Source organism: Furipterus horrens, unplaced genomic scaffold, assembly GCF_987537825.1.
Source record: "Furipterus horrens unplaced genomic scaffold, mFurHor1.1.pri manual_scaffold_7, whole genome shotgun sequence".
Lineage (NCBI taxonomy): Eukaryota > Metazoa > Chordata > Mammalia > Chiroptera > Furipteridae > Furipterus > Furipterus horrens.
Window position 1 is genome coordinate 801,495 of NW_028327177.1, and position 23,422 is coordinate 824,916.

Here is a 23,422-nt window from a genome sequence, read left to right on the forward strand (position 1 = left end):
GTCACCCCATCCCCAGGATGTCTGGCTGGCCAGGAATGCAGTGGCTCAGCCTGGACCTGACTCAGCTCGGGGCAGGGCCCAGACTTCTGGACCCTGCTGGGGCCTCCCTGGGGCTGTCCACGCCTTTCCCAGGACCCCGCCCAGTAGGGCCTGAGGTCAGGGCCAAGGGCCCTTCTTTCCTTCCCCTCACACACAGACCATTTCCTGGGAACCTTGCCCCTTCTCCAGGGCCCTGGAGGGCACAGCCAGACTCCAGACACACAGGCTTCAGGCTGGCACTCATCACCAGTGGCCCAGGCGAGAGGGCCCACAAATCTCCAGGAGACCCTCCTTGGGGACACCTGAGTATGGCTCCCCAGTGGCCACAGTCACGGAGTAAAGGCTCACACAGGACCACGCCTGTCCCTGGCCCCGCCCACCTGGAGTCTGCTTCTAGGTCAGGCCTGGGCACGACTTCCTGGGAGGACCCTTTGCAGGTGCTGTAGGCTGCGCCCCACTGAGGGCTGTGTGTGGCAGCCATGGCCGGGGGGGTGTGGGGCCGGGCCCGGGGGGCTCCTGTGGGGGCCCTGACCCTGACAGCTCTGGCTGAAGGAATCCGGGCCAGCCAGGGAGAGCCCATGGGAGCCCCCTCCAAGGATCCTCTGCCCAAACCTGAGCTTGAACCCGACGCAGAGCCTGGAAGTGCACCCACCATCCCTACGGCTGCCCAGGAACCCTGCTCCCCACCCCATGCGCAGGAGCCAGCCCCTGAGGGACCCCATCAGGTAAGTGGGAGAGAACAGAGGCTGAGGGGACAGGCTGGGGGACAAGGAAACTGAAAAAGGGGAAGCTGGGGGCAGGTATGGGGGCTGACCAGTCTGGGAACAATAAGTGGGCGGAGGACTTCATGGAGTGGGGTGGTGTTGGGGAGAGGGCTTGGGGAGGAGAGCTGGGAGAGGCAAGGGGGCTTCATGCACCTCACGCACCCACCCTAGGCCCCTCAGAGTTCCTGGGAGGAGGTGGCTCTCTCCGACCTGGCGTTGTACACAGCTGCCTGCCTGGAAGAGGCTGGCCTTGCAGGGACACAGGCGACCGCGCTCACCCTGTCCTCAGCCCTGGAAGCCCGAGGGGAGCGGCTGGAGGACCAGGTCAGCCCCACCCCCTTCCTGCCCCCAGAGACTCCTGCCAGTCCCCCTCCAAGGTCCAGTGGTTGGAACAAGCAGCTTGCTTGACCCAAAAGCCCCTTTAAGGCTGCTCCTGACCAGAGGGCACAGAGGGACGTCTGGGACAACGGAGGCCTGAGCACTGACACCTGCCTCTCCACGCAGGTGCATGCCCTGGTGCTCGGCCTGCTGGCCCAGGTGCCCAGCCTGGCAGGGGGGCGGCCCCGGCGGGCAGCCATGCGGGTGCTGAGCTCGCTGGCCCTGGAGCACTCGCGGGACGTGGTGCGTGCGCTGCTGCCCTGCTCGCTGCCCCCGGACCGGTAACCTGCCCTCCCCCACCCAGCCAGGCCGCATCCGCAACATCCCCACACGGCTTCCTTCCCCCTTCCTGCTTGGCTGTGGAGGTGGCCCAGTGGGGCAGGTCATGGAGGCGGCAGAAACTCCTAATTCCCTCTCCCCCCATGCCTGACCCCCTCTACTTCCTCACGTCCTTGGTACTGGGTTCCTGGCTTGGGGCCTAAAGTCTCTCTCCTGGTCACCTCTGGAGCCCAGCCAGGGGGTGTGCTGCCAGGCAGGGTCAGTGAGCCCCAATGTCCCTGGCTCTTCCATCAAATCCGCCCCAGGAGACACTAGCTGGTCACGTGCTCTGTGTGACTGTTGACAGCGCCAGGCTTGTTCCGCCGGCTGGTCTGGCAGGGCTCTGAGCAGTCGGTACCAGGCAGCTGAGCCTGCGGCTCTGCTCTGTGTGGCTGCCCAGAGGCCACTTTGTTTCTCTGGGGGTAGAGAGACACGGCGGGGGGCGGAGGGTTCCCGGTCCCTCCCCCTGCTGGAGTCCTAGTGGTCACCTCCACCCTGACCGGGGGTCTCCTAGCAGGCCAGCAGGGACCTGGTCTGACAACCCCATGCCCTCAGGGCGGCGGCCGAGCTGTGGCGCAGCCTGAGCCAGAATCAACGTGTGAACGGGCAGGTGCTGGTGCAGTTGCTGTGGGTGCTAAAGGGTGCGGCTGGACCCAAGCAGGAGGCCCTGGCAGTAGGTGACCCCAGCCAGCACTGCCAGGGGATTTCCCCCCACCCCCAGCCCAAGGGGGGTGGGTGCGTCGGGCCGCAGGGGGCCAGGGGCAGGAGGGCCTCACCGGAGTCCCAGCCATCCATAATGTCCCTCGAGTGCACGAGGCTCTGTCCTCCTCTGGTCCGCAGTGTGTCTCAGCCTGATCAGGCCGCTCACTCCACAGGCCACTCACGCCCTTGGGGAGATGCTATCAGTGTCCGGCTGCGTGGGCGCCACACGGGGCTTCTACCCGCACCTCTTCCTGGCGCTGGTCACACAGTTGCATGAGCTGGCCCAGGGCTTACGGTCCCCCAACACCCCCAAGGTTTGGACCCCATCCCACCCTGGGCCACCGCACAGCCATGCCAGGTGAGGGCACACACTGAGGGGAGAGACGGCTGGACCAGCACCCTCCCTCCCTCACTGCCCCCTCCTGCTGCCCCCCTCCAGCTGCACAGTAGAAGCCTTGAAGGCCCTGCTCACTGGGGACGGTGGCCGCATGGTGGTCACGTGCATGGAGCAGGCTGGAGGCTGGAGGAGGCTGGTGGGAGCCCACACCCACCTGGAGGGTGTCTTGCTGCTGGCCAGGTGCGGACACTGACACTGGAGTAGGGGAAGAGGGAGGGGCACAAGGGTGGTCAGGTAGGGGCTTCTCCAGGGGAGAGACCATAAGCAGAGGGAGAATTCCCATTTCACCCCATCTCAGCGCCATGGTGGCCCATGCGGACCACCACCTGCGGGGCCTATTCGCTGACTTGCTGCCCCGGCTGCGCAGCGCCGACCACGCTCAGCGCCTTACGGCTATGGCCTTCTTCACTGGGGTAAGCCTGTTCCTGGGATGGCAGGTGAGGGGTAACCACGGACTTGGCGCCTAAGCGTCGCCGTCTGCACCGGGACTGTGAACGTGCTGACTCTGTGTCCCCCCCTACCCAGCTGTTGCAGAGCTGGCCCACAACACAGCTTCTTCGGGAGGAGGTCATCCTGGAGCGGCTCCGTGCCTGGCAGGGTGACCCTGAGCCCACCGTGCGTTGGTTGGGCCTGCTTGGTCTCGGCCACCTCGCGCTGAACCGTGGGAAGGTGAGGACCAGGGCCGGGAGGGACTAGAGGTTGGTCTGCTGGCAGCAGCCCACAATTCCTGATGCGCAGGTGCGACATGTGAGTGTGCTGCTGCCCGTGCTCCTGGGCGCGCTGGGTGAGGGCGATGCGCGACTCCTGGGCGCGGCGCTGGGCGCGCTAAGGAGGGTCCTGCTGCAGCCAAGGGCGCCGGTACGACGCCTGAGCACAGAGCTGGGGCCCCGACTCCCACCGCTGCTGGACGATGTGAGCCCTGCCCCGCCCCAGGCCCCACCCCTCCAGGACACAGCCCCCTCCCCCGCACTCCCCCCTTAGGCCCCTCCCCAATGAGGCACAGCCTCCCTGCTCCAGGCCCCAGACCACGCCCCCAGACAGCTGAGCCCCTCCCTCCTGGCTCCGCCCCAGATCACGCCCCCAGACAGCTGAGCCCCTCCCCCTCCTGGCTCCGCCCCAGATCATGCCCCCAGACAGCTGAGCCCCTCCCCCTCCTGGCTCCGCCCCAGATCACGCCCCCAGACAGCTTAGCCCCTCCCCCTCCTGGCTCCGCCCCAGATCACGCCCCCAGACAGCTGAGCCCCTCCCCCTGGATCCGCCCCAGATCACGCCCCCAGACAGCTGAGCCCGTCTCCCTCCTGGCTCAGTCCCCGACAGCTGACATCTGGTGTCCCACGCAGGCCCGGGACTCAGTCCGTGCCTCGGCGGCCGGGCTCCTCGGGACGCTGGTGCGGCGGGGCCGGGGCGGGCTCCGGGTGGGGCTCCTAGGCCCCCTGCGGAAGCTGGTGTTGAAGAGTCTGGTGCCGCTGCTGCTGCGCCTGCATGACTCCAGTCTGGATGCTGCCGAGGTCAGCCGCTCCCCAAAACGACCCTGTCGCAGCCGTGCGCATTCAACCTACCCATCCCTACCCCACTACCTCTCTGAAGGCAGCAGGTCAGAGACTTCCCCAAGGACCTCAGGTGCAGGCCTCATGGGCTCCCGGATTCCTGGGCCTCCTGCCCCGGATGTCCCCAGCCCTCACGCTGGACACACTCAGGCCACCTCTGCTACTTTCTGGACCCCTAACCCTCCTCCCTTCCCCTGTCCCAGAGCTCAGAGTGGACCCTGGCCCGCTGTGACCAAGCCCTGCGCTGGGGCCTGCTGGAGGAGGTGGTCATCGTGGCCCACTACGACAGCCCGGAGGCCCTAAGCCGCATCTGCCACGGCCTGGTCAGCAGCGGGAGGACTGGCAGTGATGGGGTGTGGCCAGCTGCCCACTCAGTCCAGTATATACCGGGGCCACCCTCCCCCCAATGAGTCTCCCCACCCTCCCAGCCAAAGTGGTGGCAGGTCTAAGACCTCAGGACCTGACCCTTTGCCCTGGGAGCTCCCCAGGGACGCCATCCCCCGGGCTGACCTCGGCCACCTCCTTTCCATGCAGAGTGGGTTCTCCCGTCCTGCCATGAGCCCTTGTGCCCCCAGGTTCAGTGGTACCCGAGCCATGTGCCCAGCTTCCTGAGCCAGACCCAGGGCTACCTGAGGAGCCCGCAGGACCCCCTGCGCCGGGCAGCTGCCGTGCTCATAGGTGAGGCGCCCCGGTGTCCAAGTGCCCCTTGCACCCGGAATACTGGGAGCCTAGCCAGCCCCCCCGCTTCTGGGTGCGAGGGGCCGGCACTCACCCGTTTGCCTTGGTCCAGGCTTCCTTGTCCACCACAGCAGTCCCAGCCGCATGGACCAGGACCTGCTGGACTCCTTGTTCCGGGGTGAGGGCCCAGCTCGCCAGGGTGTGGGGTCCTGGAGAGGCGGTGGGGGCTTGGGCTGAGCGGGTGGGAATGCCTGCGCCAGGGATCCTGAGCCGCTCTGTCCCCGCAGACCTGGGGCAGCTGCAGAGTGACCCCGAGCCGGCCGTGGTCTCCGCTGCGCAGGTGTCCTCCCAGCAGGTGGCGCTGCTGGCCCGCGCGCAGGGCAGCCGGCGGGGCCTGCGCTTCCCCAGTCTCCGCCTGCGCCCCGCCCGCGCTGCCCGGCCCCCGCCGGTCTACCCCGACAGCCCCTTCCAGCGCCGGAGCCTGGCAGGCCGGTGGGGCTGCTCCGGCCCTGGGGGAGCCTGACCTTGGGCCGTCGTCCGGGTGGGCGCTGGGCGCAGCCCAGTGAGGGCCAGGAATCTGAGTCTGGCACCCACTGCGCCGGGGCCAGCCCTGGCACACTCCCCGGGAGGGGCACCTGGGCCTGGTGCTGGTTGCCCGTGTCCCTCCCGGACCGCAGGAGCTCACTGCTGTGATGGCCACGTTCCTTAGAGGGACATCAGCACTCTGTCCGAGCACCATTTCACACTCAGCCTCTCATACCTGTGGGCCCACCTGTCCCTTCTGAGGCCCATTGCTCTCCTGTCCCCCTGGAGTGTGCCCAGCCCCTGGTCTGGATGACACCTGACCTTCCAAGGAGGGGTCTTGTGGAGGACACTGTGAAGCCAGCACAGCCTGGTGAGCTGCTGCCACTTACTGGGCCCCTGCCGGGGTGACCTCCACGCCCTGCCTGTGGGGTCCCTGCTGGCCACCAGCAGCCTTGCAGCCCCACCATGTGCCCCACTGCTTGCCGGCGTGTCCTGGCCTGACCTGTCCGCACCTGCTGCTCCTCAGCCTGGCACCTTTCCCGCACGCTTCCCCACTCCCGGGCATCCTATCACACCGCACCTGAGCCTTCTCTAGAAGGTGTCCTGATCTCTCCCTCCACTGGACACCACAGGCCTGGGATTACACCTGTGGGTTCAGGTGTGGGCCGCCAGCACCACCGCCCCACCAGACTGAGCCCTGTGTGGGGTCCCATGAGGAAGGTGTGATTGGCTGTGCAAGGAAGAAGCCCTCCTGGAGGCCTCCCAAGCTGCCCCCTCCTTGAAATGTCCTCCTGCCTGCCAAGCCCCTCCCCGCAAGCTGCTGCCTCTTGGAGGGCTGGGGGCAGACCTTCCAGGCTGCGGACCCCTTGGGGGAAGGCCTAGGGTTCTACCTGCCCCTATAAAAAGAATCTGAAGTAAACCCATGTGGATCAATGGGGTCTGGCGTCTGTCTGGGGCGTGGGTCTGGGCTGAAGATGTGGTTCTGATGCTCTGGGCCTGGTGCAAGACTGGGCTCAGGCTGGGATTACAGATAAGGCAGTGTATGGGCAGGAGTAAGGGGCACCAGGGTGAGGTTAGAGTTTCTGGTGAGACAGGTGGGGAAGCTGGGCCTCGGTCCCACACACGGCCGATCAGGGGTCAGGGTCTCTTGTAGGTCTTCCTAGAGCTTGGTCTAGTAGTGCCAGGATCAGGGTTTGAAGTATTAGTTCAGATCCTGCAAAGCAGGTTCCGGACAAGATCAAACTACATGAAGTGTGTCAGGGTTAGGACACAGGCCAGGAGGTCATCAGACCGCTAGGAAGGGGGAGGAGGTGGGTGCCTCCCGGATGCCTGTCCTGGCCTTAGGGTTTGTCAAGCCAGTCACCTGTCAGGGAGCCATGTGGGGCTGGGTTTTTGTCCTGCAGACCCTGCAGGGGTCTGCGTGGAGCCCCCTGACTCCAGCTGGGCCTGGCTGGACTCAGCAGGAGCCTCGTGAGTCCCCTCAGCGGAAGCCCGCTCCTTGCAGCCCAGGAGCCAGACCCGGGGTGAGTGTCCATGTGCACTTCCAACACACATGCGTGTCGTGCTGCGGAGCACGGGGACCAGGCCAGTGACAATCCCACAGCAGTGCCCGTGTGAAAAGAGAGCCCAGCTTAGATGTGGGGCCTGGGTGTCTCCTGCCGGAGCCCACCCCCCACCCCCACTTTGGCCCCGCCCAGTACTGACGACAGCCTGCTGGCTGCTCTGCCTGCCATGTCCAGCTTCATGAAGGTCAGACTTGATGGACCCTGGCAGTAGGACCCCTCTTGGGGACTTCTCTGCTGGGGTCCCCGGGAGGTCCCAGGTGGAGCAGTGGCCTGGTTCACCGAGGCTGCCCTGCAGCCATGACACGCCCCAGCCCTGCCCCAGGCGAGTACCTTCTGTCTGCGAACGTCCAGGTCACTCAGGTCATCGGCTCTACCAGGCACAGCCGAACCCTCCGGCTGGACAAGGGTCTGCGCTGCCTTCAACCCTGATGCTGAAACAACCTCCATGGCCTGGGGACCCGGGGCATCGGTGAGCCTAGCACCTGAGGGCCAGAGACTGGACCCTCCAAACAGGGCTTGGGTGGGGCTCCCCAGGACCTGGCTTTTCCCCTCGCCCTCAGGCTGCGTCGCCTGTACCTGCCTCTTTCATGCTTTCCGAGGCCTGGGCTGTTGGTGTCCCGCTCACCTGGCTTTTGCCTGTTAAGTTGCCCTAAAGAGGGATCCCAGAGGGGGAGCACGGGCCCAGGCCCTGGAGGCCTCCAGCTTCTTCCCTGTGTGAGGCCGATTCCTCAGGGGATGTCTCTCCCTGGGCCTGGAATGTTTTATTTATTTTTAGAGAAGGGAGGTAGAAAGAGAGGGAAAGAAACGCGGACCTCTCATATGCCCCGACTGGGGACCTGGCCCACAACCCAGTCATGCGCCCTGATGGGAATTGAACCGGTGACCTTTCGGTTCACAGTCCAGCACTCAATCCACTGAGCCACACCAGCCAGGGCTCATGTTTTAATGTTAATGTCACTGTTGGGCTTGGATCCTGGTTTTGCATTGGGGTTCATGTCCCAGCTAAACCTACTGTCCCTCCTCTTTAATGAGTCCTGAAGCTTTGTGTCTGTCCCGTGCTGGGACAGGTGGGTGGCCTCCTTCTCCTTCCACCGAGAAAGAAAGGCAGACCTGCCTCCCCCTGCGAAAGGCCAACTCCTGGCTGATCAAGTCTCCAGAGATGAGACAGCTCCCTGCTGATTACTTTCCATCTGTCCATGTACACGGGGCCATGGCCCCCAATGCACAGGTGCCCTGCATCCTGCGACCTCTGAGCAGATGCACCTGATGAGGCACAGCCTGAAGGCCAGCTGCTGTGGTTGGAGTCGCGGCTTCTCCAAAAGTCTCCCTCCAGCCCCAGGAGTGCAGGGTCTGGGTGCTGGTCAGCTACACATGCTCCAGCCCTCTCGGGCCCAGGATGGACCTCTACCCGCAGTGCTGTGCCCTCAAGGTCCCTGAGGCAGCTGGAGATCTGTCCTAGTGGAACTGCCCCCCAACCCCACCCCCTCTTTTGCAGCCCACCATGCTGGGGAGGAGCCAGGGATGCAGCCATGTTGCTGGTCACTCAGGAGGGACAGGGCAATCACAGGGAAGGCTCTCCGTGGCCCCATGGTGTGACAGTAGTGACGGTGGGGGAGGCGCCTGCTCTTGGCCCCCACATCCCTGCCTATCCTGTGCGGGGTTGTTCCCCACCCCCAGATCGAGGGCCCCTTAAAAACACAATGACTCAGCTGCCCTTTATGCTTCCCATTTATTCATTTTTCCCAACTCCTGAACCACTGGGCTGGGCTCTCGCCTGCGAGGGCCGGCAGCTGGACAGGCATGCGCCCTTCCTGCCAGGGAGCCGCCCAGGCTTGCCCGGCTGCCGGCTAGCAGAGCTGGCTCAGCTCAGACAGAAGGGCCAGGCAGGCGTACAGCGCACACGCGCGCTCCTGGGCCTCTGGCTTCCAGCACACCTGGGGCGTGCCCGTCTGCAGCTCCAGGCCGCAGGCCTCCAGCAGGATCCAGGCAGGGCCTTCGGGACCCCAGCCGCTCTCCAGGAGCCCCGGTGGCAAGGACACAGCCCTGCACTCCTGCCACGGGGTGCTCTGCTCCAAAAGCCTCTCCACCTGCCAAGACAGGGTGGCAGGTTGTCCTTAGGGGCCCTTGGGCATCCAGCACCTGCCCACACCACCCCCTCCTGGGCCCCACCCCTCAGCCCCAGCCCTCGCCCACCCCCTGGGCCCTCACCAGCTTGAAGGGCCCCGCCAGGGCCGAGGCCTCCAGCACTTCAGCAAGCAGCACATGCTGGGGTTCACTCAGGGCTGCGGAGAGACCGGGTGAGAGGGGCTCTGGAAGACCCAGCAGCCCCGCTCCTCCTCGCCCCACCCAGGCCCCTCACCAGCCAGCGCTCCCAGGAGGTAGCTGACAGGGCCTGCGAGCTCCTCCACCGGCGTCCTGCAGGGCAGCACCAGGCACTCCAGGACGTCGCCCGCCGGGCCCTGTAGAGGCTCTGCCCGCCCACAGCGCAAGCCCTGCTCCAGCTGGGGGCACAGGGTGAGCAGGTGAGCCAGCGGGATGTGTGGGCACCGCCCGCCCCGCCGCCCGCCCCCCAGCCCCAGGGGCTCACTCACCGACTCCGCCAGGGCCTGCAGGGCCAGCGCGTCCCGCAGCACCTGCCCCAGGCCACGCAGCAGCTGCTCACACAGCGTCCTGGACAAGCTCTCCAGGAACCGGGCCCAGGTCTTCACCTCCGCCTGCAGGTCCTGGAAGCCTTCAGTGGGCACCGCCTGGTCCTCACTGAGCCCGTCTGCAGGGAGAGGGCTGGCATTGCTTGAGTGTCCACAGGGCCGTGGAGAGTCCTAGTTGGGAAGGGGAGAGCCCTAGGAGGCAGGCAGGGAGCCCACTGGGCGCCCCAGGGGTGCTGAAGAAGGTACTGACCGGATAGGAACCTGAGGCGTTCGCCTAAGGACCTCATCGCGGAGAAGACGGACAATGAGGGTGGCCGCTGCGGCTGGTCACCTGCTGGGGCAGAGCTTGTCAGCACAGGGTGTGGGTCCCTGAGCCAGAGAGGACCCTCACAGCCCCTGCCACCCCCACCCCCCAGCACTGGTGGGTGGCCCAGGGCAGGGGCAAGGCCCTGCCAGACTGGCGTTGCCCTCGTGTGTGTGTGCGTGTGCACACCCCCGCACGTGCCCTGCTCTCGGGAGCTGCTGGCTGCACCGTGCTGTGCGGGAGATGCCCTTGCCCTGCTGCCCAGGTCAGCGGGGGCGCCGCGAACCTCACCTGTCTGGGGCAGCTGAAAGGTCTTCTGCTTCTTGTTTGGGATGAAGAGGATGTCTGGCAGCCAGGCAGGAGCAGAAAAGAAGGTAGCAGGTCGGCTGAGGCTCCCGGCCTTCCCCCACTTGAAGTTGCCCAAGCGCATGGCCAGCCTCCCATAGGCCAGGACACAGGACACCTGGTCACCCAGCCAAGCAAGCTGTGCGGCCAGGCGCCTGCACACCCCCAGCCAGCCGATGGCTCTTCCCAGGCCTCCCCGTGTCTTTGCCACAGAGTCTGCGCCCCAGAGATCACCCCACCCTCAACTCACCCCACTCAGGGCCAGTAAGTACTAGCTGGGCCACCCGGAATGCGAGGATGCTGCCCGAGGGGATGGTGACGGTCTTCTTCCGGCTCAGGTGACCCTGGCCCTCGCCCTGAGGGGTAGATCCAGGCTCAGAACTGGGCTCTGGCTCATGGGGGCAGGCGCGGCGCAGCAGTCTGTCTCGTGACAAGGCCCCCCTGCCCCACCCAGCCCCTGCCCTTGGCACGGCCGCCCCACACCTGCAAGCACAGAGCCCCGGGCAGGGAGAACTGGCCCGAGCCCTCCTGCTTGTGGGTCCGGGTGACCTCCACCTCCTTCTGCGTCTGCAGCACCTCAGTCACCACAAACACATCGTCCCCACGGGTCCGCAGCTGCTGCAGGAGTTTGTGTTCAGGCTGCCGCAGGCGCCTACGGCAGAAGGCGGGCGGGCCAGGAGGCTCAGGGCGTGTGCTGCCTCCCCTGCCCCCACCCGGAGACTGGCGGTCCTGCCTGGACCTCAGTCTTTGTGCCCATCAGTGGGGATGACAGAGGGTGTTGAGGCTGAGGGGACCAGGAGCTCCATGGATGCTCAGGTGTGGGGTGGCTGTCACTCCCTCCCTAGGCACTCCTGACTGTTTGTGGATGAGGGGGTGCAGGGAGGAGGGGGGAGGTCCCAGCAGGGACAAGCGGATGCCTGCTGGCCCTGGAAGCACCCACTCCCTCCGCCGGCTGCTCACTGGGGTGCTCTCCCTTCACCCCCTGGGTTCAAGTTTTAGTTCCCACTGAGCTAACGGGTCTCCTCACCCTGTTCCACTGTCCCCATGTCCGCTCCACCCCAGCAGCCCAGCCTCCTCTCAGTGACCTGGGGCTCCATCTGACCCAGGTCCTCCGGGCCCCGCCCCCGAGGGCTCACCTCTCCCGGAGCATGGTCATCCAGGTGTTGGGGGACACTCGCAGTGTGCACACATTCATGGAGGCACTGGAGCTGCCAGACACTGCCGCCCCACCTGCAAACTTGCCCTGTCCTGGGGCTGCCACCTCCACGCTGCCCCCCAGATGCCCGTCCACAGTGTCTTGGAAGTGGAAGGGACCAACACACTCGGCGGCTGGAACAAGACCAGAGCTGAGGCCCCCGCCCCCACCAGCCGTGCCTGTCCCCCCAGGCCCAGGGACCTTTGTAAAGCGGAGAGCCCAGAGGCCCAGAGCGGGCAGCAGGCTGGCCCTCCCATTCCCTCTGCCAGGGCGCTCCGACTCAGTGCCGGGTGGGTTACCTGGTTCCGGGGCATCTGGCTCTAGGATGTCTCTGATGGACAGGTTGACACATGTGTAGCGGGGTCTCCAGAAGCGTGAGCCCGAGGGCCTCCTGCGCAAAAGGCAGTAGGGCTGGAAACTGGTGGAGCTCTGCAGGCTGTCCACAGGGATGAGCTCTCCGCTGTGGTCCAACTCCTGGACCACGCTCTTGATCACCCTCTCAAAGGCGGATGCCATGCTCCTGAGGAGGGCAGAGGGGTCAGGCACTGTACCCGTAGGGCTAGAAGAGCAGGGTAGAGGATGGGGTAACGGTTGGCACTTGGATGCCTCCAATGATGGGGAGCTCTTTCCTTGCAAAGCAACCCTGCATGGCCAGTCCTGGGATGCTGTAACTGGTAGAAAGCTTCTGCCCTGACTACTGCCCAATGTGGAGAGACAGTGTTCTCCCTGTCATCCACTAGGACATCTTTCCAAGGGGCCATGAGCACCTCCAGGCTGGGACATATTCACCAGCCTCAGTGGGACTCCAGCCGTTTACACCCTTTTTTCTGGGACCAGAGCCCAGACAAAGCCCCTGCAAGTCCTGGACTATCAGTGATGAGGGGGCAGGGCAGCTGTGGGCTACCCATCAAGCCCTCCATCATTTTGTCTGCCCAACATGGCTTAGGCCCACCACCGAGGGAGTGGGCCCACGCCGATGCTGTAGCGGCTGTAGCAGCTGCCTCCCTAGCTGAGGCGTCCAGAGGGTGGGGGAAGAAACAGAAGCCACCACCTCCGTCCGGGGACTTGGCACAGGGGCCCACAGCAAGACCTGGACAGAATGTCCCAGCTCCCAGGCATGTGCACTAGGGCTTCTCTGGGCCGGGAGCTTCAGGAGCCACTTGTCCAAGGCAGAGGATTCAGGGGTTAGATACCCAAGCGGACTGACCCAGGACGCAAAGCCCTGGGACCCGGGCCCTGGAGCCGCCGGGCAGGCAGCCAGCCAGTTCCGGTCCAGTAGGAGGTCTCTGCGCCTCTGGGCTGGTCTGAAATCAGAGAGCGGGCCAGGGGGCGCCTGGAGGGCCAACGCTGGAGTCAAGTCCAAACTCTGGCTGGTGAGGGGACCACCTCCCCAGAGGCCCTGGGCTTCCCCAAACGGGTCTGGGACTGTGGATAGTCCTGAAGGGCGCTGGGACCAGGTCGCCGCCCCACCCAGCAGGAGCGGAGTTACTGAGGCGCCAGGGGGTCGCGGGGTGCGGCTCACCGTAACCGTGGCGCCCAGGCTCCGGGCCCGCGAGGCGAGGCCGCCCTGGGCCGGGGTCGCGCTGAGTGTGCTCCGGAGCCGCCGGACGAGCGCTCAGCCCGCGGGCTGCCGGACCCGAAAGTGAAACCCGCAGAGGGGGCGGGAGACCGCCCGGTGCTCCCGGAAATGCCCCGAGCCTGGCCCCCGCCCTCCAGCGGCGCCCTCTCCGCGGCTTCCTCCTGACCCTCTGGGCGGGCGGCGGGGCTGCGCAGACATCCCTCGGAAGGGCGTGGACAGACGGGCAGCAGGCAAGGGGAGGGGCGCACCGCCCGCGCCTCGGCCCGTCCGGGAAGGGAGCGCCGCTCCTGCATGCAGCTCTGCTGCCGAACGCCGGGTGACATCAGCGAGGCAGTCATCACAGCCTCATCCAGGCCACTCCCGGGTGCGCATTCCAGGGAGACGAACACACGTCCACGCGGAGCCTGCCCTCGGGGGACGGACAGCACTGCTCCTGACAGCCAGGGCCTGGACGCGCCCCCAGGCCCGTGGCTTTGCTACCGCACGTGGAGAAAATGGGGGAAACCTGGCCCTCGCAGGACAGGTTGGGGTGGTAGCCAGTAAAAGGAGCGAAGTTCTGAGGCCGGGACAACGTCCATGGACCTGGGAACGCCATCCTGAGTGAAGAAGACAGCGTCTCCCCTGAGGTGCTGCCCGGAGGTCCACAGCAGGAGACGCCCCGCAACAGCGATGGGCCCAGCGGCTGCCGGCCGCGAGGCCCGTGGCCCAACAGGGATGTGTGATGAGCGCGGTCCAGCGGACTGTGGTCAGGGCTGCGCGGCCCTGAACGTTTACGCACGGAGCTTCCCACTTTGCGTGAGTTCGATGGCACTGAGTGTAGGAAACAAGGACATAGTGACTCCCAAACCAGTACAAAATGAGCAATAACAAAGGGCAGATGTGATTAGAGGGTCTCTGAGAGGGGAGTTGACAACATTAGCGTATTCACAAACCACAGAAGGGGCATTTAGACCGCATTAGATTGTAACTCCTGTGTTGCAGGAAGACAGATCTCTGGGTAGGGGCATTCTCATGCCCCACCACCCAGGTGGCATCCCGTGACTCAGGAGACGATGAGCAATTCTCCGCCTTCGGCTTTAGGCTGTCGAGGCCACTGAGTCATGGAATCCTGGGTAAAACAGGTTCTGTTGTGTACTCCATCTGCTTCCTTGTTAATGAAGTCTTGATATGGAGCTGGCCTTGAGGATTAGTGGATCTGCCTTGCTTCCTTGATAGGTGCTAGATAAAACAGGAGTTACCCTGGCCGTATTTTACATATTAATGCTACTGTAAGAATTCTTTCACTTGTAAAATTCTCCTGTTGTTGGCTGGAATGTCACACCCTGTTCTATTTTTAGTAACTTTTGAAACCCTAATAAAAAGAGGATGAGGCTTCTCACTCTCCGCTGATGGTCTGAGCGAGCCACAGCCCTCCGTTCGTTACTGGCCAATCATCCTGCCTGCCGGATTTATTTCAGCGTCCGAAATCACAACCAACGCAACACTCCTGAGTAACGGTCATGGAGAAAGGGGGAAGGAGAGGGGAGGGGGAGCTGATCGCTCTCACTTTAGGGTGGCGATTTCAGGGAGGGGAAGCTAAGACTATAAAACCAGCCATCTTTGTCTACTCGGTGCGCACATTCTCCTGGCTGTGAGGGTGCGCCCGGCTCTGCAGACTCGTGAATAAAGGCCTCGCTTTACTGCTCAGGTCCTGTGTCCCAGTTTTTTATTGTGAGCGTTTCTCACACTGAGTTACAGTTTTTAAACTTTATTGATTTGAGAGAGAGAGACATTGATTTGTTGTTTCACTTATTTATGCACCATAGGTTGTTTCCTGTATGTGCCCTGATCGGGATCAAAACTGCCTCGGTATACGGGGCAGCACTCTAACCAACTGAGCACCCAGCCAGGGCTGTGAGTTACATCTTAATAAGGTTGTTATTTAGACAATCTGCAGCCAAGTGACGATGTCCAGGACTGCCGCAGGCTCCTCAGCGCCCTTACAGTCCTGGGTCACAGGCGAGTCACGTCTGGTGCAAGGCAGCAGACCCCATACCTGCCCTCTGCTCCTCGTGGCGCCCCGCGGCTGCTGTCCCGGGACCCTGTGGCCTTCCAGCTCTGCACACCCGGTCACCCGGTCAGCACACGTCTATCAGCACCTGTGCCAGGTGCTCTTCCCACGAGGGCTGTGACAGTGACCCAGAAGGTGACTTGCTGTGCTGGCATGTCCGCAGCTGCAGTAACTGGAAAGGCTGATTCAAGCAGAAAGGGAACATGGTCCTGTGTGAGCAGAAGTCCCCAATCGCTGGGTACCCTGGGCTGGGCACAGGCTGGTGCAGCCCTCCAGGGGGTGGGCGGGAGGGGCTGGCCTTTGCCAGTGCCTGCCTGTGGCTCTCCTCACGTCTGCGCCCTACTGTGCAGGCCTGCAAGCTCTGTCGGGGGCCGAGGGCCTCTGGAGGTTGAGCACATGTCAGCCTGGCGAGGGGCCCCCGTGTTTGATCCAGCCCCTGCAGTCACTGGCTGGCGAGAGAGGGCACCCTTGCTGGGGGTGGCAGGGGCTCCCAGAGCCTGAGTAGGGCTGAGTGTACATGTGTTCCTGTTCACGATGTGAGTGTTTTGTGTGGTGTGTTTGCGCGTGTTGTGTGTGCATGTTTGTACATGTTGTATGCGCTCGTATGCTGGTCCAGCCTCAGCGCCCCCCTCCTCCAGCGAGGTCTGCTTCTCCCTGTGTCCGCAGCCAAAGCTCTTTGGGGCCTCCAGCCCTGCTGCTCCTTATCCTGACTGCTCCGGCGGGTAGGCTCCAGGCCCAGGTCAGGAGGCAGCGGCCTCCTTAGCGCGGTGACCTCGCTGTGGGTTTCCAGCAGGGTCATTTGACCAGCCTGGTTTATTTTTCTAGGTTTTGGGTGCTGCGTGGCAGAATGGGGTGGAGGAGGTGGCACAGCCCCAGAGCTCAGTCTGACGCAGAGGTGCCAGGCTGGTGCCATCCACATGGCACCTGGGGACAGCATGGCGTACTGCACCCACCTGCCTTGTTGCAGTGGCCTGGGGCTGGGAGGGGCTGGACGTGGCCTGGCTGGTGCTATTTCTTGCCCCATCTTCAGCTCCTTAGCAATAACCAAAACAAGCAGCGCTGTGTTGCTGAGTGGTGGTGTCGCCTGGGTTTCTCACTCACAGGAGACAGAGGTCAGCCTGAGGGGCAGAAAGGGTGCCTGCTGGGGAGAAAAGGGGAAGGAAGGTGGGTGGGGCTGGCCTTGCACCCCATCCCCATCCCTCCTTGGTGTCCATGGGGGGCGGACACCCATAAACTTTGAGGTTGCCCTGGACAAGGTCTGGGCAGACCCTGGGAGGACACCGTGTCCCCAGTGGCCACCTGTGACCAGAGACTGGGAGGCTGGAAGGGGTCTTCTGCCTGTGATGGGGGGGGCGGGGCGAAGCGACGAGTAAGCTCTAAGGGAGAGGAAGTGCACGCCTCTTGGCCTTCGTCTCCTCCCACCCGTGGAGGGGGCTGGTGACGGGGAAGCGGGCAGCGACAGGCAGAAGCCGTGAGGGCGAGAGCAGGTTGTTAAGGTCCCGGAGATAACGCGGGCAGCGCACTGGAGGGAGCGGATGGGCCACGCTGTGGAGATGGGACAGCGGGCTTGGCTAGAGAAGTCAGGCTGCTGCGTGCAGAGCCAGGAAGGGGCAACAGAGGCCACCACGGCGGGGGGCCGGGTGGGGGGGCAGCGAGCCCGGGGAACCCACACACGCTTCCCGGGAGGGCCCCGCCCTAGATCCCGACTCAGAGCCTAGGGAGGCCGGACAGGCCCAGGCCCCGCCTCCAGGCGACCCTCCCCGGCGCGCTCCATGCGTCCTGCGCCCTTTCGGGGCCCCCTGCTCTGAGGTCCGCTGCGGCCTGCTTGGCTTCCGGGGCTTTCTGCCGGCTGGCGGCGGGGGGCACGGAACTCAGCCCACCCCACTGGGCCTCTGCAGGGGAAGCAGCCCCTTGTCCCGCTTCAGAGGTCGTGAGCCTCATGCCCGTGCCCCAGCTGGGGTCTCTTCCCCGTACGTGGGGACCCTGCCCGAGCTTTGCCCGGTAGGCGGACATGCGGTCGGCTGTCGTGAAGTCCACGCCAGCCAACCGTCGCGGCCCGAGCCCCGCGGAAGCGCCCCGATGCACGGAGCGTCCGTCGCAGGGCCTGAGAGTCACGCCTGGCACCGGGGTCCAAGCGGGTTGTGACGCTGGGGTGAGGGCCCTACAAAGGGTCCCTAGGGCAGTTCTCTCCAGCCACTTCCTGCCCCGCGCCCCGCCCCCCGCGCCGGGAGAAACCCGAGGGGCCTCCCGGAGGAGTGGTCCCAGCCTGCCAACGCCCTGTCCCCGTGAGGGCCTGCGGGGGGGCATCCCCAGGGCGCTGCAGGCTGCGTCGGTGGAGGAGGAGGCACAGAGGGGGCGCACGTGGAGCCTGGGGAAGGAACTAAGCCGGGGTGGGGTCCGGGTCTCGGTCCCCCGCCCGGCCCTGCAGGGAACGGGAGCCCCTCCAGCCGGTGACCGCCGGCGGCCGGCGCCCCCAGCACGCGGAAGGGCCTCCCCGCGCTCGCAGCCGGCGGCTCCCGTTTCCCTTGCTCTGCGCGTGCGTGGTCCCACAGGCGTTGCCAGGGCGACCCCGCGGCGGCCCGGGCCTGGCGGCAGCGCGCAGTCTCGGAGCCTCCCGCACCACGCCCCGCCCCCTGCGGGGAAACGGTCGCGCGGCGATGACGTCGCGGGGGCCCGGCCAGGCGTCGCGGTCTCCGGAGATGGAGGAGAAGGAGCTGTTACGGCGGCAGATCCGCCTCCTGCAGGGTAGGTAGGGCCGGGCCGGGCCGGGCTCGGGGCGCGTGCCCCCTCCTTCCCCCTCACCTCCCGGGGCTCGCTCTCCGCCCGCGGCCTTCACAGCCGGGTGGGGTCGGGCGGGGAGGCCGGGGGCGTCGGGCAGGCAGGCGGTGGGAGCCTCGGGGGGGCTTCCGGGCCGGGCGGGGTTTCGTTGGCCGCGTCCCGGGGACCCCTCCGGCGCCGCGGCGGGACTGTCGCTTGCTGACCGGCGGGAGGCGGCCCCGCGCTCCCACCCGCGGGCACGGCCTCGGCGTCGCCGCGCTGCCGGCCCGGCCGGACTGCGGGGCGGAGGGCTCGGTGCGCGGTGGCCGAGCTCACTCGGGCGGGGCGCTGCGGCTCTTCCCGGGCGCTCCGAACGGCCGCACTCGCCCTGGCATTCCAGACCCAGCCTCACCCCCGGGCCTCAGTCTCCAGCCTTCTCAGTTTTTAGACCCAAACTGGGCTTTCTACATTAACAAAACCCCACTTTTAAAAAGCTATTCCTGCCAAGAGAAGACTTAAGGATCGGAGAACGTGTATGGGGGAGCGTGGGTGTGCCGGCCCCTCCCCTGGGCCACTTCTCGGCGTCCGGCACACCCGCCCCAGGTGTCGCCCGTCCCGACATGCTCTCTCTGGGTGTGGGGGCAGGGCCTGCGGTAGGCAGTGCGGGGCCGCCCTGGGCTCCTCACGTTGAATGACGTTGCTCCTCGAAGGAGTGTGGACCCTGAGTAGGATTCCCAGCAAGTGGGGGGTATCGTGCCACAGGGGCGCATTTTCGGGACAGGCAACAGAAACTGGACTGAAGGAGAACGGAGGGGGAACGGCTCGTGGAGCAGGCAGGGCTGAGAGATTCAGGCTGCCCTGTCCGTGGTTCTGAGACTCCGAGGGGCTCAGGAGGGAGATGGGGTCGCTGGGTGTCTTGTCAGCTGATGCCCCTCCCGGGGACTGTTGCTGATTTTACTCTGCTCCTCTGGTGACGCCCGGGATTCTGTCTTCTCAGGTTTGATTGACGACTACAAAAACCTCCACGGCAGTGCGCCTACCCCGGGCACCTCAGCCCCGTCCCGGTGGCAGCCACCAGCCTACAACAGCGGCAGGACTTTCAGCGCTCGCTACCCTCGCCCAAGCAGAAGGGGCTTCTCCCCAAGCCATGGGCCTGCATGGCGCAAGAAATACTCCCTTGTGAACTGCCCTCCCGCACCCTCGGACCTGCCTGGTGACTGCGCTGCGCAGCCCGCCCTCGGGGCTGGGGGCAGCCCGGCTCCTGACCCCCAGCAGTGTGTGCTGGAGAGGCAGGTCCAGCTCAGCTCAGATCAGAGCATGGTGATCAAAATCAAGCCACCATCAAAGCCCAGCTTGGCCAGCGCTGCAGGGGCCTCTTGGGCCTCCTTGGAAGAACAGGGGGACCCGCCCTGGAGCAACCACAGGCCTCAGGAAGGGGAAGGGGAGCCCCCTGGTGGGCAGCAGCAGCCCTTGAAGCCCGGAAGAGCCAGGAGCACCTGCAGCAGAGAGGACCCTCTTCTGGTCTGCCAGAAGGAGGCTGGCAAGCCTCGGGTGGTGAAGTCTGTGAGCAGCTTCAGTGACAGCCTCTCCGAGTCCCGGCGGACAGTCAGTGAGAGCGCCATTTCTGTCAAGGCCCGCCTCCTGTCTTCCATCGGGCCCCAGCGTGGTGGCACGGCCGCGGCCAGGAAGGTGGGCTCTCACCCCGTGGCCAGCTGTGCTCCACAGCTCCTTGGGGACAGGAGAGCGGATGCTGGCCACCTGGATCAGCCAGCTCCCTCTGGCTCGGTGGCAGGTCCAGCTAGACCAGCTTCTGGACTCAGACAGTCCCGGGACACCTCACTGCTTGTGTCCTGTCGGACCAAGTTCCGGAAAAACAACTACAAATGGGTGGCTGCTTCGGCCAAGAGTCCCCGGGCCCCTCGGAGAGCCCTCAGTCCCAGAACGGCTGCGGAGAGCACGGGAGCAGCCCCCTTGGGCTCAGCAGAGCGCGTGGAGAAGCCGCAGCCCCGAACGGGCTCGGACGCCAAGCCCCGGAAGTCGGCCGTGCCCTCCGTGCCCGGGGCCGCCCCCAGCAAGTACAAGTGGAAGGCTGCCAGCTCCGCAGCTTCCTCGTCTTCCTCCTTCCATTGGCAGTCGGAGGCTGGCAGCAAGGACCGTGTCTCCCAGCTCTCTCCAGTCCCATCTAGGTCCCCTGCAGGGGACAAGCCGGCAGTGGGACCCAGTGGTTTGAAGCCGCCATTCAGTGAGACCCCAGGGCTCTCAGCTTACAAAGTGAAGAGCCGCACCAAGATCATCAAGGGGCGGGCGAGTACTAAGTGCGTGTCCTGTGTGGGCAGGCAGGGCGGGGCTGGGCCTGGAACTACGCAGAGCCAGTGAAGGGGGGTACCTGCAGGGGTGTGGGAGGAAGAAGCGGAGTGTCACCTGCCACCGCCAGGTCACCACCTGGATGGGCCTGGGCGAGAGCAGAGCTTTGTCCGGCAGGAGGAGGCTGGGCGTACTGCTGAGTGAGGCAGGCTCAGCAGGGCTAGGGGCCTGCCTGGAACACCCAGCTGGGCAGGGACAGGCCGACACAGGGCCAGCAAGCCCACCCTTTCTCCTGTTGAGAAAGGCTGTTGGGGTGGCTTCCCTCCTGGGCCTAGCGTGTGGACAGGAGGCTTTGTGCCTGGCCCAGTGCCGGCCAAGCAGACGGGGAGCAGTGTGTCTGTGGGAGGGGCTGTCTCTTCACCACGGAGGAAGGCTGCCCTTTGGAGGTCCAGTGACCACGTGTCTCCCTCCTGGCCTCCACCCTTATGGACCACAAGGAAGCTCAGAGATGGTGCCGTGGCCCTGGACTTGCTCTGGGGTCAGGGACCGACTCATGGTGGCTGCCGCTGGCAGGGCCAGAGGGCCTACCTCTGCCATCAGCCGGGCAGCACGCCCGCCTCCCTGTGAGTGCTCCTCCGCAGGCCCTTTCCGCTGCCCACGCTGGCCTCAGACCCCGCTGTCCCTGTCTGGATGGTCCTGTCGTTTTCTGGATGGTAGCCTGCATTTTAGGAGGGTGGATGGGGGCTGTGTGAACAGCTTCTTCTCGGGACACCTCAAGTTTCCTCTGCCCCCACCCCAGCTCACTGGGAGCCGATTTGGCCTGCGGAGTTGGCAGAGACAGGCCAGGTGGGGGTCTGGGGCTGGCCGCTCTCCCCTGCTCTCCTCCTGCCCTGGCTCAGGGGCCCTGGGCTCCTTCCTGCTGTGGCTGGGGGCTGGCCATCCCACTGCTGCTGACTAGGCAGGAAGGCAGAGCAGGCAGGGCTGGAACCCCTCAGGCTCAGCCAGCAGTCCCTTGGGGCCAACTGCACTGTGCTAGGATCCAAGTGGGCCAGGGTGGGTGGGGGAGCCATCTGCTGAGGGAGGGCCTGTTCATGGTGGCCTGCCCTTTGTCTCCATAGCCTCCCGGGGGAGAAGAAGAGCAGCCCCCCTCCTGCTGCCACTGCTAAGAGCCAGTTCAGCCTGCGAAGGAGGCAGGCCCTCCGGGGGAAGAGTGGCCCCGTTCAGAAGAAGACCCCCACCAAGGGCCTAACGCAGGTCACCAGGCACCGGCTGTTCAGCCTGTCTCCTGGCGGGGCTCTCCTCCCTGCCAAGGCTCATCTCCCCACCAAGGAAGGTATGAGGACCCAGGGTGGGGTGGGTGGGGGCTCTGGGAGGACTGCCCCTGGGAAGCCCCGTGCCGGCCCCTTTGTGAGTCACCGGTGTTCAGTGACCAGAGTCGGGCAGCGTCGTGGGGCATGGCCCCAGAGGTGCTGCAGCACATGCGGGAGCCGCTGCCAGGCTGGGGGTCCTAGTGGGGGGTCTGGGCCATGGGGAGCGGGCGAGAGGGAGGCTGGTGATCATCATGATGCTGTCCTGGAGACTCGGGACTCACTGGGTGCACTTGATCCTGTGGTGTCCCCTCTTCGTCCCCTTTGAGCAGCTGGGGGATTGCGTGGTGGTGGTTTTCCAGGCCGACGCCTGTGAGACCTGAAGGTACTGTAACAGGCTTTAGGGCCGAGCAGGCTGGGCCTAGGCAGTTTGCTCGGGACTTAGGCTCTCAGGACTGGTGTGCTGGTGGCTCCGGCTCCAGCTGGGCTGGGCTTCTGCGTGGGAGCTGGTCACCAGAGGCTGGGCGTGGGGCTGCCAGGGGTCGTGCGGAGGTCAGGCTGCAGGATGCCAGCGCCCCACCTGCCCTTGTTTGATTGCCATGCCCCGTGTGCCAGGGCGAGTGTGGACTTCACCGCAGTGTGACCAGCAAAGGGAGCCCCATGGTGGTGGCTGGTGGCACAAGCCCAGCCCCAAGGCACCACTTCAGCCCCGCCGTGCTGCCTGGTGGCCAGTAGAGGGCGCACCGGCCCCTCTTATTGCCCAGTCTGCCGTTTTCTGGTAATTGATTGCCTAATTTCCTCTTTATGTGAAAGAAAGCAGATATCAAGTAATTTGCAGCAATAACCTGCTAATGCTGGGCTAGTATCGAAACTCCCCTGTTCATTTCAAGTGGCAGATAAAACACTAATACATAATTATCCTTGCAAATTGGATTGTTTTAAATAACCAAAAGGCCACGGCCAGGAGAAGGCGATCCCATCTCCCTTGAGTTACCATTGCAGCATAATTGCCGCGTTCAATCAATTTCCCTGGCGTTAGAAATTCCATCACAATCAACATTAAGCTTTATTCTTCGTGATGGCTAAGAGCCGGGCCATTTCTCCTCTTTTTCTTAACTGGCAAAATTAATCAGGGAAAAGATTTTAAACATTTACCCGTGTGAAAGAGGTCAGCTCTGCCACTATATTGCTCAGCAGATAAGGGGCTAATAAAAAGAAAATTGAATTACTAATGATCACCAGGAACAGAGTATATAAAACCTGGCCATCGCCGGTTCAGGGAAAGGGAGAATCAATTTTCCTGGGACAAGGTGCGCTCATTTTTTATTTTGGCGCATATTATCAGCAATTTAATTTGAGAGCGCATAAACAGGAGGAAACAGTTCGGGAATAATGAGCCTGGAGGTGTAGCGTGCCGCAGGATAGATGCTGTACACAATTTATTTGGCACAACAGATAATCGCTTTAATTGAATTCAAAACTGCATTGTTCAGCAGGCGTGGGGCGCGCTGCCCTGGGGACCGAGGTGTGAGGGCTCCCGCCTGACTCGGGCTGGGCTGTGCCCCACCCCCCACCGCCCTGTCTGTCCACACGACCCCTCCCTGCTGGCCTGCTCGCTGAAGGGCTTGGTTCCTTAGGCTCAGTCAGGCTTTCGCAGAGGGTGGGGGGCTTGGGGCCTCCACCTCTGCAGTTATTGGGCCTCTTGCCTTCCTGCGTCCCCTTCCTCCTGGGGACGGTCGGTCCGTTTGCAGCTGTGGCACTGAGAGGGCCCAGGGGAGCGCAGTTTGCTGACTGGTGGGTTCCCATGCCATGGCTGCCCAGGGACCCCGGGTGACCTGTCTCTGGGCAGACAGACGCTGGAGGCGGCAGGAGAGAAGAAACCCTTTTATAGACCTCCCAGGGGGTTCCAGTTTAGCACCCCTGTAGTTGTGGCAATTAGTAGTCCTGGCAACTAGGGCTCCCAGCACACGTGGCCTGGGCAGCATGCCCTCAGTGTGGCCCCAGGACTTCAGGGTCGGCT

The 23,422-nt window shown here is 64.5% G+C and overlaps 3 protein-coding genes and 1 long non-coding RNA gene across 8 annotated transcripts in view; 2 read left to right on the forward strand and 2 right to left on the reverse strand.

Moving 5' to 3' along the window:
• The first annotated feature begins 138 nt into the window (after positions 1-138).
• Positions 139-6,172, forward strand: MROH6 (maestro heat like repeat family member 6). Of its 4 annotated transcripts, XM_090283278.1 has the most exons (14): positions 142-764; positions 975-1,127; positions 1,308-1,462; positions 2,055-2,172; positions 2,375-2,559; positions 2,641-2,778; positions 2,897-3,011; positions 3,124-3,267; positions 3,337-3,510; positions 3,939-4,106; positions 4,349-4,468; positions 4,721-4,823; positions 4,936-5,001; positions 5,111-6,172. In XM_090283278.1, the coding sequence occupies exons 1-14, from the start codon at positions 519-521 to the stop codon at positions 5,344-5,346; spliced, it is 2,121 nt and encodes a 706-aa protein (XP_090139404.1). In that variant the 5' UTR covers positions 142-518; the 3' UTR covers positions 5,347-6,172. The 4 variants fall into 4 exon arrangements, with proteins under 4 accessions (XP_090139400.1, XP_090139402.1, XP_090139403.1 ...); XM_090283274.1 differs by lacking the exon at positions 5,111-6,172 and having other exon boundaries at positions 139-764; positions 4,349-4,498; positions 4,936-5,071; XM_090283276.1 differs by lacking the exons at positions 3,337-3,510; positions 5,111-6,172 and having other exon boundaries at positions 139-764; positions 4,349-4,498; positions 4,936-5,071.
• Positions 6,173-8,623: 2,451 nt separating this feature from the next.
• Positions 8,624-13,179, reverse strand: GSDMD (gasdermin D). Its single transcript, XM_090283282.1, has 11 exons — positions 12,928-13,179; positions 11,705-11,925; positions 11,347-11,539; positions 10,694-10,862; positions 10,461-10,566; positions 10,157-10,210; positions 9,812-9,892; positions 9,505-9,680; positions 9,273-9,414; positions 9,122-9,195; positions 8,624-9,000 (listed from the first exon to the last, which is right to left on the reverse strand). Exons 2-11 carry the CDS (start codon positions 11,919-11,921, stop codon positions 8,761-8,763), a joined length of 1,452 nt encoding a protein of 483 aa, XP_090139408.1. The 5' UTR covers positions 11,922-11,925; positions 12,928-13,179; the 3' UTR covers positions 8,624-8,760.
• Positions 13,180-14,715: 1,536 nt separating this feature from the next.
• LOC150003915 (uncharacterized) lies at positions 14,716-16,305 on the reverse strand. The gene is made up of 2 exons (XR_016512337.1): positions 15,988-16,305; positions 14,716-15,215 (listed from the first exon to the last, which is right to left on the reverse strand). It is a non-coding gene; the product is annotated as an uncharacterized LOC150003915 (long non-coding RNA).
• A 1,371-nt stretch (positions 16,306-17,676) lies between these two features.
• Positions 17,677-23,422, forward strand: part of ZC3H3 (zinc finger CCCH-type containing 3) — a 53,348-nt gene continuing 47,602 nt past the window's right edge. For both annotated transcript variants that reach the window (XM_090283281.1, XM_090283279.1), the window contains exons 1-3: positions 17,677-17,779; positions 18,789-20,106; positions 21,214-21,428. In XM_090283281.1, coding sequence (XP_090139407.1) covers positions 17,692-17,779; positions 18,789-20,106; positions 21,214-21,428 — 1,621 coding nt within the window. In that variant the 5' untranslated portion in view covers positions 17,677-17,691. The remainder of the gene's footprint in view (positions 17,780-18,788; positions 20,107-21,213; positions 21,429-23,422) is intronic.